General features: G+C 45.6%; 1 protein-coding gene across 1 annotated transcript; it reads right to left on the reverse strand.

Moving 5' to 3' along the window:
• Positions 1 to 6555: 6555 nt before the first annotated feature.
• On the reverse strand, positions 6556 to 7746 carry LOC101565210 (melanoma-associated antigen B5-like). The gene has a single exon (XM_004631422.1). It carries the CDS (start codon positions 7744 to 7746, stop codon positions 6556 to 6558), a length of 1191 nt encoding a protein of 396 aa, XP_004631479.1.
• Between the last annotated feature and the right edge of the window lie 5791 nt (positions 7747 to 13537).

Below are 13537 nucleotides of genomic sequence, written 5' to 3' on the forward strand. Positions count from 1 at the left end.
CACTCCTAATATTTTGTCTCTGGCTTCTTGTCTTGTTTGATACATGTTATTCTTTCAGATTGCATGAATCTCTTGGTAACAATTAAGGGATCAGGAAAGAGCTTGCTCTGTGGAGTATAATGCTAGTCATCATGCAAAACTCATAAGATTTGATTATCTTCTTTCAACCAAGTGTACCTGACTGGAAAGACCTGACTGGAAAGAAAAATACTCAAGATTTATGTGAAAGTTTGTTGCTTAATATTGCATAGGTTGATTGGAAATAAAATTTGCATAATTTTTTGTTATCAGTATATGGAAAACTACACTGACCAGTGAAATACTAATGAGTAGCACATGGCAGAGGACAGTAGTTCCTGGTTGCATAAAATAGCAAAAAGCAAAGGGTGGAGCAGTGGTAGCAACAGCAGCAAGAGAGGCAGAGAGCAAGTCTCTCTGCCTTACTTAAGTTGTATTCAGGCTAGGTGCCACAGGCTGGGTATAGCACTCACACCTATAATCCCAGCAGCACCCACACACATAATCCCAGCATTGGAACATTAATTAATCCCAAACTCTAGAAGCTCCATCAATGATTACATGAGACTTTGGGGGGGGGGCAAATAGCCACAAACTATAACAACTAACTGTAGCAAAAATGAAGACACTCTTCATGGCTGTAGTTTGTAATAGCCTCATCTCCTCCAGCACCACAGAACACATTATAGTATTGTCAAGGTGCTAACCTTTGGTGTGTTTTGATGAAAATATTAAAATGGAGGAATTTATAAAGAAAAGAATTTCATTTCTCACAGATCTGCAAGTGAGTATCCAATATTGAGGCGTCAGAATCCAGTGAATATATTCATGTTACATCATGCATGGCTGAATACTCGAAGACAATAGGATGAGGCGTGGGAGTGAGGAAAGAAAAAAAGCAGATCCTGAACTCTATCTTTTATAAGACACCTTTTATAACTCTACATTTTATAACTATGTTACCTTCAGAATGGATTCCATTATAATGACATTAAGTTATTTATGAGGACATCTTTTGTAGTATAATCACCTCCCATTTATCCTTAATTCCTATACTGTTCTACTGATAATTAGGTTTTGAACTCATGTATTTGGTAAGAAATTTTCAAACTATAGTGTTGAAGGATAAACTTTGTAATGGACAGTCCCCATTGCCTATAATTGCCTAATTGGTCAGTGTAGTGAAAATAGAGATGACTCATGCTTTGGGACTTTAATAAATTTTTATTCTGTGTCAAAACTGTGTAAAAAATTAAAGCTGATAAAGTGGCTTCATATTCATTTTGTGTGTTTACCTGAAGCTCCATTTGCAGCTTCTTAAAAACTAACAATATTTTCAATCCTTGGTGAGCCTACATGTTAATTATTCCCCAAGTAAACTTCTGTTATTTCCTCATAGACTGCACTTAAGTGAAAGTCATACAAAGACTTCAACTTATTCTGTACATACAATATTTCTCTCTATTATATGCAAGTCAGCCTTGTGAGAACTGGTCATTTGGATCCTATCTATCATTTACCTCACTTACTAAAACCCAGCTCCATGGATTGTGAAACTCCTTGACAAAGCCTTATAAAATCAAAAGTGTTGAGAATTATTCAGTAGCACCAGAGAAATTCTGGGAAGAAGGAAACTTCTTGGTGTTAGGACATAGGGAATCTTGACAGAGATTGCCATGAAAGCTTCAAGTCGTTTCAGACATGGGGATTGCATAATCTGATGAATATAGTTTCCAGAGAAGCCAAACACTGCTTTCATACAAAGAAATACTCCTTTATAGATCCCAGGAAATAAAACAACCTATAAGTTATTGCACAATAGTGACAGTAAAAATACTTTCAAAGAGAGGGCCTACACTTTAGAAGTCCTTCCCTGTTCCATGAGACATAATACCCTACAGCTGAAAGTGCGCCAGGGTTTCTTTAGGCTCATTTTTCAGTCCATCGTCTACTGACTCCAAGACACAGCATGGCAGAGGCACATGGCATTGCACATAATGTTATGGAGCAGAGGAAGAGGAAAGAGAGGAGAGAGCAGCCCAGGAGAGAGGAAAACTTGCCAAGCCAACCTGCCAGAGGCCTATCACTCCCAACTAGGTCTCAGCTCTTAGCAGCACAACAGTTCTAATGCCTCATAATCCAACCACCTCCCAAATATTCCACTTACGATCAGAAGAGGCTTTGCAGGGACATCTAGCTCTAACTCATAGCAAAAGGGAAGCAAGTAAGAAAGCAAATAAAACAAAATCTTAATGGGATTTTTATAAAGGAAACTGCTACAGGATTTTCTACCTGGAGCTGTTAGATGCTTTTGTGACTTTTCCTTCTAAATATTTGATCTGCCACATTAACTTAATTACAGAACCTAAAATCAATATATTGCCAGCAGATTATATCTAATACTAAATGCTTCTTCATGCTTATTCAAGCCTGCATGAGATGAAATATTTCCCTCAGGGAGAGAGAACTTCAACCAGACCCTCCCATAGCTATGTGTCACAGACCGTGAATCTGTACAGCCCAGCCTATGCAGTCCCGACCTTTAATAGACAAATGATTTGTATTGGCTTTGGATAATCTAGCATTTCAGAGTGAGTTTTGATGAGAGTTGCAGTGGAAGCAAAAAAGCTTTATCCAACATTGAATAATATGCTCTTACTCAATTAAAATCAAGTCTTTATAGTGATAGAGATACATTTAGTGGTCTCTGTGCTTTACACATAAATTGAGTTTTAATACATGAAAACTATAATCTCAGAGCTCAAGACGGTTAGTATTATGGAAAACACTTAAACATTAGTAGCAACTCATTGTATTTGGAGCCATAATGTTTCTCATGAATTAGACTGGTACCTTTTTTACCAGATCTGGACTCATGCAATTTCAAATTAATGATACTCTACTCAATTAAAGATTTGAGATTGTTAATTGTTTCACTCCCCAGAGTTTTACAGATTTTCAAATGGGGGGATCAGGAACAGAACACACTCTTTTATGGAATGTATTTTGCATTTTGTTGTCCCTAATTCCTACCATTATCCTAGAAGTTCATTATCCTAGCATATATACATCCCAGATTATTGGAATCCTGAAAATGTGTTAGTAGATGGGAGAGGTGACAAAAATATTTATATCTAAGTATACGGACTTAGATATGGAAATGAGAACCTTATCCTATCTTTTCTTTCAGGTCCTGTATTCAGCTATCTGAGTGATGATATAAAAGCTATGGGGGTTCTGTACGCAAGGAAGTGAGGCCTCATCCTTAAGGAAGTCACTGAGGTTATCACTGAGGCCATAACCACTAGAGTTCTGCAAAATGACTGACATGGTCAAACTGAGAACATGTTTAAATCATTTAGTGAAAGAGACATTTCTAATATTAGGAGAAAAGTAAAGCAAGGAAGGAGGGAAGGATGGAAAGACAGAGAACAGGCCACCTCAACTTTGCCTCCTGAAGAAGATAAGGTGAATGACATGGACATAGCCACCTGGGGACTGGAATGCTCTAAATCAGGAAAAGACAATAGGAACAGTCTGCTGCCCTGAGAGAAGCATGTCGCCCTCTGAGCAGGATGAACTGAACAGCTGGCCAGCAGATGAAGCTCTAAAGTTGGACGCTTACGCCATAAATGTCTCAGGGGAAAAGGGCTCTAGAGCTGGAAAAAACTCTGTTTACATAAAATATCACTACATGAGGAATGCCAATTTTCAGGGAAGAGTGGCTAGAAGTAACAGGGTACATAAAATTAAGGCCAAGAACAATTACCCTTTTTTTCTTATTTACCTGCTGTATTTATCTCTATTCCATTGGTTACAAGTGCGTTTATATCAACTGAGAGCCATTGTGTAATAGCTTGAAAAATATGTGTATTAAAGAAGAAGTTGCCATCAAGTGGCCAGAGGGCAACCATGTGAGTTGCAGAAAAGTTTAGATTGGGCTCTAGTTGGGCTACTTACCAGTTGTGTAAACTGGGCAAAGGGTAAGTTTATTAAAAAGTGCATGTGAATTTAGTAAGCCACACCTTGTAAGAATGCATGAATTACATGGAGACTATGGAGCAAGAAGAGTAGCAAAGGTTTCCAACATTCAGAGACTGACAGGATTACTGTTATTCAGATCCCAGATAAAATTACCCGGCAGCAGGACCTCCATTCATTGAAGTTCAGGATATTTCACATAATACAGAATTCACACTATCATTTAAAGAACACAGAAAACAGAATCAAGGAGATAGCTCAGTAGAGTAAGTGCCTGCCTAGCAAGTGCAGGGTCCTGAGGTCAATCCCTGTTACAAAAATAAATAAGTAAATGAATTTTAAAAAATAAAAAGGGAAGCCAAAGAACATGGAAAACAGTAAAAAACAGTGTTATCTCTCCTAAGTAAAACGGCACATATTTCAGTGCACAATTGTCCTCTATACCTGGTTGCAACTCAGTCTCCCAGCATTTGTGTCAAGACACAAGTTCTTTTATCCATTCCAGTGGAACTTTCATCAAAAGTTTCTATTCTATATGCTATGTATAAGCTCCACAAAATCTATCACTCACAGCCTGAAAATTTGCAAAGTTATGAAGTGAAAACATTTTGAATAAAGTAGAATCTAACTTACAATCTTCAAGAGAAACGAGCCAATGTCTAGCATTACTTTGTGCAAGGCTCTGAGCCAATTTCTAGCATTACATTGTGCAAGGCTCTGAGTTATACCCCAGTTCTACTTGATAAAACATGAGAGGGCAGTGGCTTGTGCAAAGCCCACCTGGAGGGATTCTGACAATCAGTTCTCAGAAAACGTGCACAGAACACCTGTTTCACGTAATGTGTTCAACATAACTGAAAATAGAGTCCAAGACACCTTGATTTCCTCCTCAGGAATAGATTTAATCTCTTTTATCCACCATCCAAAGGGTACTATGCTACAGGTTTCCACAATGTACTGAATGGGCCTGCCCTCTACCCAGCAATGGTAACCCACACACTCAAGACCTCATCCTTATTTGATGGTATTGGACGGTGGGTGTTTCAGGAAGTCATCAGACTTTAACTTATCAAAGTGAATCACCATATGATATCTGCCCCTGTGGCAGGAGAATAAATTTCTGTCTCTCTCCATCCCATTTTCCTCCACCCTGCTCCTGACCCTCCATTCTCAGCCTCTCTGCTGAACTCTATTTCTCTTTATATCCTTGTCTCTTCTCTTGCTTCTTCCTCATATCCTTCTTCGCTTATATTCTCCTCCCCTTCACCTTCTCCTTTTCCCTTTTTCTACTTTCCCGCTCTCCATATCACATTTCTCCACAAAATGATGGAAACTGTCACTTTGATTGTCCACGATTTACTAAATATTTGTGGTAGTCTAAAACCACCAAAAAATCACATGCTGAAGCCCTGTTCTCCAATGTGACAGCACCTGAAGGAGAAACTTGATGACATAATTAGTTTTAAATGCATTTGGGTGAGTAGGTCTCCCTTTAGCTCTTTATTGCTTATCTACACGTGGAAAGAGGACAGTCTAATGAACTACTGGTCTCATTGTACCTCTGATTTCAAAAAGCCAAAAATAGAAGTTAAGAATTCTCTACTTCAATAGCCAAAATCTAGTAAACATCCTATTAAAAAGCATGTGATTAATTAATATGTGTGAAAAAACTCAAGAAATATAAAATATAGTAAAACTTTTATTTTTATATTCTAGAAAAAGACAAAACCACACATAAAATATTCAGTTACTAAAAATAACAGAGACCAAAAACAGTAAGAGAATTCACAAATTTATCAGGTTTCCAATTTTTCCACAACTGTGTCATTCTGCCTACAGTGGGGTTCTTCAACATTTTTTAAAAAATTACACTATAATATTTTATTTTCTAAACAGGAAATATGACAATGCCACTGCTTAAGTTACCAGTCTATAGTGCTTGTCATAGTAGACTGAACACATTTACAGGACTTCGCATCACAATCTTGAGTGTCACCACAGGATGGCACAGTATAAACAGAGCACCTCCAACATTAGCTCATCACAAAGTAAAAGGAAAATTTTATCCCACCAGAAATCTGTGGTTTCCAAAGTCCAACAGTAGTCCTTAATAAATTGTCAAGCCACTGCTATCAATGACATCCTCTTTGTGTTCATTCTTCTTAGGCTACGGAAAAGTCAAAAACAGTTCAACAAATTTCTCACGAAGCTGCAGAACTGAGGCTCAAAACTGTAGGAGCAGAGGCTGGATCAGCAACATGTGAGCACCAGTGCACTACCACAATGCTTGTCAAAGAGTAGGCAACAAGAGTATTTGCTGATTGCAGTCAAGAAACATCAAGGTCAACTGAAAGAGATTTCAGTGTGACTTTGAGGAAATGGCCATGAAACATTTTTCAACATTCAGTTTCCTGAAACCAAAGCAATGAGAAGAGAAAGAAATAAAAGGGCACGAGATATGTTACCCTGCATCACCCTCTACTTCGGGAATCTATAACACTGAAAAGTAAACTCCCTGTTGCGAATCCCCTTTCCACCACTGGATGAGCACCAGACTCAGGCATCTTCAAGCTTGGGAAGAGGAGCAGGACATGTGGCCTGGACCACTGAACTAGGATCAGGAGTAGTGACTGAACACGCAGCAAGTGCGGCTTGGATTTTTTCGACCTTGTCCTTTAAAATATCATCATAAAGATATGAGAAGGCATTAGGAGAAACCTTTTTCATTGTGCTCAAAAACTTCATGATTTTCTCCTTGCTGATCTCAGCGTGAGCTTGGGGACCCCACAGGAACTCATGGCATGGAGGAACACTGCCAGGCACCTGCCGGTATTCCAGGTACTTCAGACTCACAAAAGATTGGGTGAGGAGCTTCTTGGTATGACCAAATATGGTGTGCTTCTTCCTAGGGTACACCTTCATCTTTTTCAGGAACTTCCAGATATCTTCCTCGGAAGCACAGTGGTTCTTCATGAGGATCACAGAGAGCACTTTCATCAGGAGCCCAGTTTTAGGATAGCCTCTGCCAGGGCGAACCCTCCCATTGTTGGGGAGGTTCAGCTTGCTGATAAGGTCGTAGTAGTGATGCTTGGTCTCCACTTCTGTCACTTCAACTGCGAAGATCGCCTCCAGGTGCTCACAGGCACTCTTGAAAATCTCAGGAAATTCATTTCTGAATGCCGGTTGGACTGCATTCTCCACCTCTTCCATGGTAAAAAGCTCCTTCAAATCAAATTTTTGAAGAATGAACCACGCCAGCATCTTAATAGGGCTGCGTGTTTTATGTGATAAGCTCTCAGTCCAGAAACTGGCCCCAGACGTGCTATGCTCATATTTGCAAATGGAAAAGTTGTCAGAACTGACAACAGAGCCCTCATCAGAAAAGCCACTGGTAGATGGTGAACTCAGCCGATGTGTCAGGGGAGGGCTCCAGTAAGCAGCACCAGGTGGATCTTGGGAGAAAGAAGACTCCTCTACCTCTTCTTTCTCTTCTCCTTTTACTTTTATTGCTGCTCCTTGTTCCACTTCTGTTACCACAGTCACTGCTTCTGCAGTTGATGGCACTTCTTCCTGTGCATCTTCATCACTCTGGCTGTCCACTCTGGCCTCCTTGTGTTTCTTAGGAGCATGATGGTGTCTGCTCTTGTGACCACGAGGCATGATGACTCTGATTAGGCCCAAGAGGGAATAGTGTACCGAGGATGGCTTGCAGGCACCTGGAGGAGGCAAAGGAGACTGTGTGAGCATCTCAGCAATGAGAGATCTCTCCCTGTCTTGAGCCAAGGCTGCTTCTGCAGGTCTCTGTGAGAGCACTGCTCTAGGAACCAACAGTTCTCTAACTGTACTAAGTCTTTCCTTCTAAGGAAGACATAGTGAATTGTAGGCTGCACCATGCTGTCATTCTCTGTGGGGTTTTGTTGTGGTGACAATGACAGGTATTAGAGCCTTGTGTTTTGTGGTGTTTGGTCCTTTTACTTTGCCATCACTGTTATCACTACCTTTAGGGTGGTCCTGCACATCTGACTTTTGCTATTCTGAAGTTGACACATTCATGACAAATGGACAATAGAAAATCACGTAAGTGCAAGAGATTCTCCAGCAATCAGCATTTAGTATTTCACATGGTCTACACTGAGAGCTATGTAGTCTCCCCCGCCCCATGGCCTGTTATGGTATGCACTTTTTTCAAAGAATTCTCTTGATCTCCAGAGGCTGCCTGATACTTCTGTCCCGAATGGTAGCAAAGTCTGTTTGCCAAAATGCTTGCTGTGTCTCAGATTTGTTATGAAGCAGGGACAAAGAGGAACAGCTTGACACCTGTTTCTTGAGCTAAGAATGCTGACTATATACAGCAGACTGCAATTCTGTGATACCCACTCAATCAGAATTTTGTCTTCAACCTTGCATTAAATCTCTGTTGCCTTCTTTACCTGGAACTCTATGGTGCTGCTGTCTGAATCTCTTTAGCAGATATGACAGTCCCTCACCTTCCTCTATTCTCACAATATGCAGAAAATCAGATGGTTTTGTAGTACCTGGTTGTTTTGCCTCAGATCTCATGGTACACACTTCACCTTCCAAGAATACCTAGAAATGTTCCCACTATGCACCTTCAGCTGCCCTGCTTAGACAAAGTCCTCATCACTCTTAGCACCAAACCTTACACCATACCATAGAGGAAATCAGTGAGTTTATCCCCCAACCCATCCCAGGTTTCCTTGGGAGCATATATTTACTCCAACCTCACAGAGCATCCTTACCATGATTCCTGAATACCTGGAAACCCCCCTCATGCTGACTGATGGCTCCTCCCCCAGTCTGAGACCCTCACATAAATGTTACCGCTTCAAAATACAGTGTGATCCTCCAGATGGTGTTGCCTAGAAGGTTGCATGGGAATAGGGCGTGCCCAAAACCTGTGGGATCCGGGATTCCTGAGCCCAGCCCCACTGATCTCCTATTAAAACACTGTATACGTGAACTATGCAATCACCTCCTCATTTCCACTGACTTCAGCGTGGGCTTCTTTGTTCTCTGCTGCACTACCATAGCTGCTGCTCTGCCCAGCACCATCCTAAGACCTCCGGGTTGAACACACCCAGATTAATTCAGCCAATCTGCATGCTTTGAAGCTGTGCCCACACACCCCAACCCGAGAACAAAGACAAGACTGTCTGAGGCAAGCGTTCATACCCCCTTCTGAAGTGGGGTCTTCTCCCCATTATCTTCTCCCTGTTGTTCTCCTAGAAGGTAGGACTGGGTCAAGCCATGCCCACTCTTATCTGTGGGCTATGAGACCCCTGAGCCCAGCCTGAGTTATCTCTTGTAACTTGCACACATGAGTGTCTTTCCGAGGTTATCCTCAGATCCCACCCTCCCACCCTCCGGGGTTCTGGCTCTGCTTACTGCAGCTCAGAAGACCCAGCTGTAACCCACAACCCTCACTTTGAGCACACACCCTGCACCCAAACAATCTCCAGTGTCAACTGTGCCTGGGTTCCACCAACTTCTGAGTGGGCTTCTTTCACTGCTACAGCCACCACTGTGCCCCACTCTTCTAGGCCTCGGGAGTGAACACACTAAGCTGTGTCAGCCAACCTGTGTGCTTTTGCATTGGCCACACACCCCCAAAACCCTATCCAAGTGCAGAAAACAAAGAAGGCTTGGCTGAGCAATGGCTGACACCTTCTGATACAGGGTGTCCCCCCTGCTATCCTCTCCTATGTCACCTACAACATAGGACAGAGACAGTAGTGCCCACAATGTCTGCGGGATCCAAGGACCCTAAGCCCAGCCTGAGTGACGTCCTGTTGAGCCATCACACACATGAGCATGCTCCCTAGGCTTCTCTGAGACCACAGCCAACTCCCACACCCAGGTTCCCGCTCTACTCACTACAGCATGCAAGCCCTGGCTCTCACCCTATGGCCATCCACTTTGCGCACCACTGCACTGAAACTGTCTCTGATGGCAACCATGCCTGGTTTCTACTAACTTCAGGGTGGGTTTCTTTGTCCTCTGTTGCACTACCACAGCCACTGCTGTGCTCCCTTACTGTCCTAGACCTTGGGCGTGAACACACCAGGCTACCACAGCCTACATGTGCTGTTCAGCGCTACACCATCACAGCTCCTACCCACACCTGGAGAAGAAAGACAAGGCTTTATGGGGAATGTATGGATACTTCTTTCTGAAGTGGGGTTTTTCCCTGCATCTTCTCCCTCCAGGTTACCTAGAAGGTAGGACGGGGACAGTGGTGCTCACTCTGTCTGTGGGAACCGAGGCCCCTAAGCCCAGCCTGAGTAACCTCATTTTGAGTTCCTGTACATAGGAGCATGCTCCCCAGGCTGTCCTGAGCCTCCCCCTCACAATGACACTGGGTTATGGCTTTACTCACTGTACCATGTGAGACCCAGCTTTCACCAAAGAGCTATCCATTTTGAGTGTGTGCCCATGCACCAAAACAGTCTTTTATGGCAACCACACCTGGACTCCACCAACTTCAGGGGTGGGCTTTCTTGTCCTATCCTGCACAATCACACCCATTTCTGTGTTCACAAACGACCTAGACCTTGGGGGTCAATGCTACAGCCTACCTCTTCAATCTGAGCCCTTCGGCACTGCACCTCCACACCCCTACCCCGAATACAGAGGAGGCTTTGCGGGGCAGGGACTGGCACCCTCTTCTGAAGCATGGTCTTCTCCCTATATTTTCTGTCTAGGTTTCCCAGAGGATACGATGGGAGCAGCAATGTACACTCTGTCTATGGGAACTGAGACCCATGAGCCCAGCCCGAGGGACCTCCCGTTTATCACTGCATACATGAGAATGTTCTCCAGGCTTTCCTGAACCTCCACACATGCCCCCCGCCCAGGTTCTGGCTCTGCTCACTGCAGCATGCCAGACTCACTCTCAACCCACAGCCATCCAGTTTATGCCCCTGCACCTAAAGGGTCTCCGGTGGAAAGCGCACTGGCTTCACTGACGTCAGAATGAGCTTCTTTGTCCTTTCCTGCATAGCACAGCTGCTGCTGTGCCCCCACCATCCTAGACCTCAGGGGTGAACAACCAGCCTATCCCAGCCAACCCACGCACTTGAGGGCCACACAGCATCACCCCCAACCCCAAACCCCGAGTACACAGCCGAGGCTTTTCCAGCCAGCATCGAAATCCTTTGACGCATAGTCTTCTCCCTGCTCTCTTCTCCCTCTGGGTCTCTTAGAAGTTAGGATGGGGGCAGCAGAGCCCACTCAGTCTGTGGGATCTGTGATCCTTGAGCCCAGGCTGAGTGAACTCCTGTTGAGTCCCTGCACACATGAGCATCCTCCTCAGACTCCTCTGAACCCCCACCTCACCCCACCCCCTCAGGGTTTGGGGCTGCTCATTGCATCACACGAACTCCAGCTGTCACCCCAGAGTGGTCGTTTGAGTACACACACACCGAATCAGTGTCCTGTGAGCGCTGAGCCTGGGCTCCACCAACTTCTCTGTGGGCTTCTCTGTCCTCTCCTGCACTACCACAGCCTCTGCTGTGCCCCTACTGTCCTAGACACTCAGGCTGAACAGCCAGCCTATTCCAGCCAACCTGCCAAATTTGGTGCTGCACCCCCAACCCCACCCAAACCAAGAACACAGACATATCTTTGCAGGCTGGCAATGACACCCCCCACTGAAGTGGGGTCTTTCCCCTGCTATTTTCTCTGTCAAGGTCCCCTAGAAGGAAGGACTGGAGCAGCGGGGCACACTTCGTCTGTTGGATCAGAGATCCCTAAGCCCAGCCTGGGTGACATCTTGTTGAGTCCCTGCATATATAAGCAAGCTACCCAGGCTGCCCTGAGAGCCACCGGCTCTCATCCCGTTAACAGCTCTGCTAATGTAGCACGCGAGCCCCAGCTCTCACCCTCTGGCTGTCCATTTTGACCATGTGCCCCTGCACCTAAACAGTCTCCCATTGCAAACGCGCCTCTTTTCCACCAATTTTGAGGTAGGCTTCTTTGTCTCCTGCACTACCACAGCAGGTGCTGTGCTTCCTCAATCCCAAGCATCATAGACATCAGGGTGAACACAACAAACTAGCTCAGTGAAGCTATGGGTTCCTGTGCTGCAACTCCCACAACACCTACCCTGAGAACACAGAGGAGGCTTCGTGGGGCAGGACCTGGCACCCTCTTCTGCAGAGTGGTCTTCCCTGCTCTCTTCTCCTGCCAGATTGCCTAAAAAGTAGGACAGGGACAGCAGTGTACACTCAGTCTGTGGGATCCAAGACCCCTGAGCACAGCGTGGGTGGCCACCTGCTGAAACCCTGCACCCAAGAATGCCCTCCCCAGGCTGCCCAAAGCCCCTACCTCACTCCATCCCACCCCACCCTTGGTTGGGATCTACTCAGTGAACCATAGCAGCCCTGGTTCTCACCCCAGAGCCTTCCATTTTGAGCACGAGCCTAGCACCAGAACGGCCTGCTGTGGTTGCCATGCCTGGGCTCCATCGACTTCGAGGTGGGCTTCTTTGCCATCTCCTGCACTACCACAGCCACTGCTTTGCCCCCACCATTCTAGACCTCGGGGGTGAACAACCAGCCTATGCCAGCCAACCTGCACACTATGGTGCTGCACGCCATTACCCCCCACCACCTCAAGAACACAGAGCAGGCTTTGACAGCTGGCATCGACATCCTCTGAAGCATGGTCTTCTGCTGGCTCTCTTCTCTGTCCAGGTCCCAAGAAGGAAGGACTGGAGCAGTGGTGCTAACTCCGTCTGTGGGATCTGAGATCCCTAAGCCAGCTTGGGTGACCTCCTGTTGAGTCCATGCACTAATGAGCATCCTCTGGAGGCTGCCCTGAGCCCCACCCCACCTCACCTTGAATTTGGGTGGGCTAAGTGCACCACACGAGTCCCAGCTTTCACCTCACAGCAATCCATTTTGAGCATGTGCACCGCAGTGCCTTGGTCTCCCACGGCAACCGTCCCCGGTTCCATCAATTGCAGGGTGGGCTTCTTTTATTACTCCTGCACTACCAACGCCACTACTGTGCTCCCCACACCGTCCTACACCTCCAGGTTGTCCAGGAGCTTACCCCAGCAGCCCAACCCACGGGCTTCGGCGCTGAAAGCCATCAGCCCCACTCCAAACCCACCCCAGGCTGGCTGACCTCCTGTTGAGTCCCTTCACACATGAGCGTTCTCCCCAGGATGCCCAGAGCCCCGACCACACCCACCCCGGGTTCGGGTCTGCTCAGTGCACCACAGGAGCCCCGGCTCTCAGCTCAGCCTTACATTTTGAGCACGCACCGAGCACCAGGACTATCTCCCATGGCAACCACTCTTGGTTCCACCGACGTAGGGGTGGGCTTCTTTGTCCTCTTCTGCACAACCACAACTCTGCCCACCACTATCCTAGACCTCGGGGGTGAACAAGTAGCCCACCCCAGCCAGCCCGCGCGCTTCGGCGCTGCACCCCCACCCACCACAGACGAGGCCTTGATTGCGGCCGGCGTCGACAGCCCTCTGAAGCGGGGTCTGCTCCCTCTCGGGAGAGGG

This window comes from Octodon degus, unplaced genomic scaffold (genome assembly GCF_000260255.1).
Source record: "Octodon degus isolate 3935 unplaced genomic scaffold, OctDeg1.0 scaffold00041, whole genome shotgun sequence".
NCBI classification, from domain to species: Eukaryota; Metazoa; Chordata; class Mammalia; order Rodentia; family Octodontidae; genus Octodon; species Octodon degus.

Excerpts from the sequence above, each read along its gene's own strand:
- LOC101565210 (XM_004631422.1), bottom strand. The coding sequence starts at position 7,746 with ATGCTCACACAGTCTCCTTTGCCTCCTCCAGGTGCCTGCAAGCCATCC.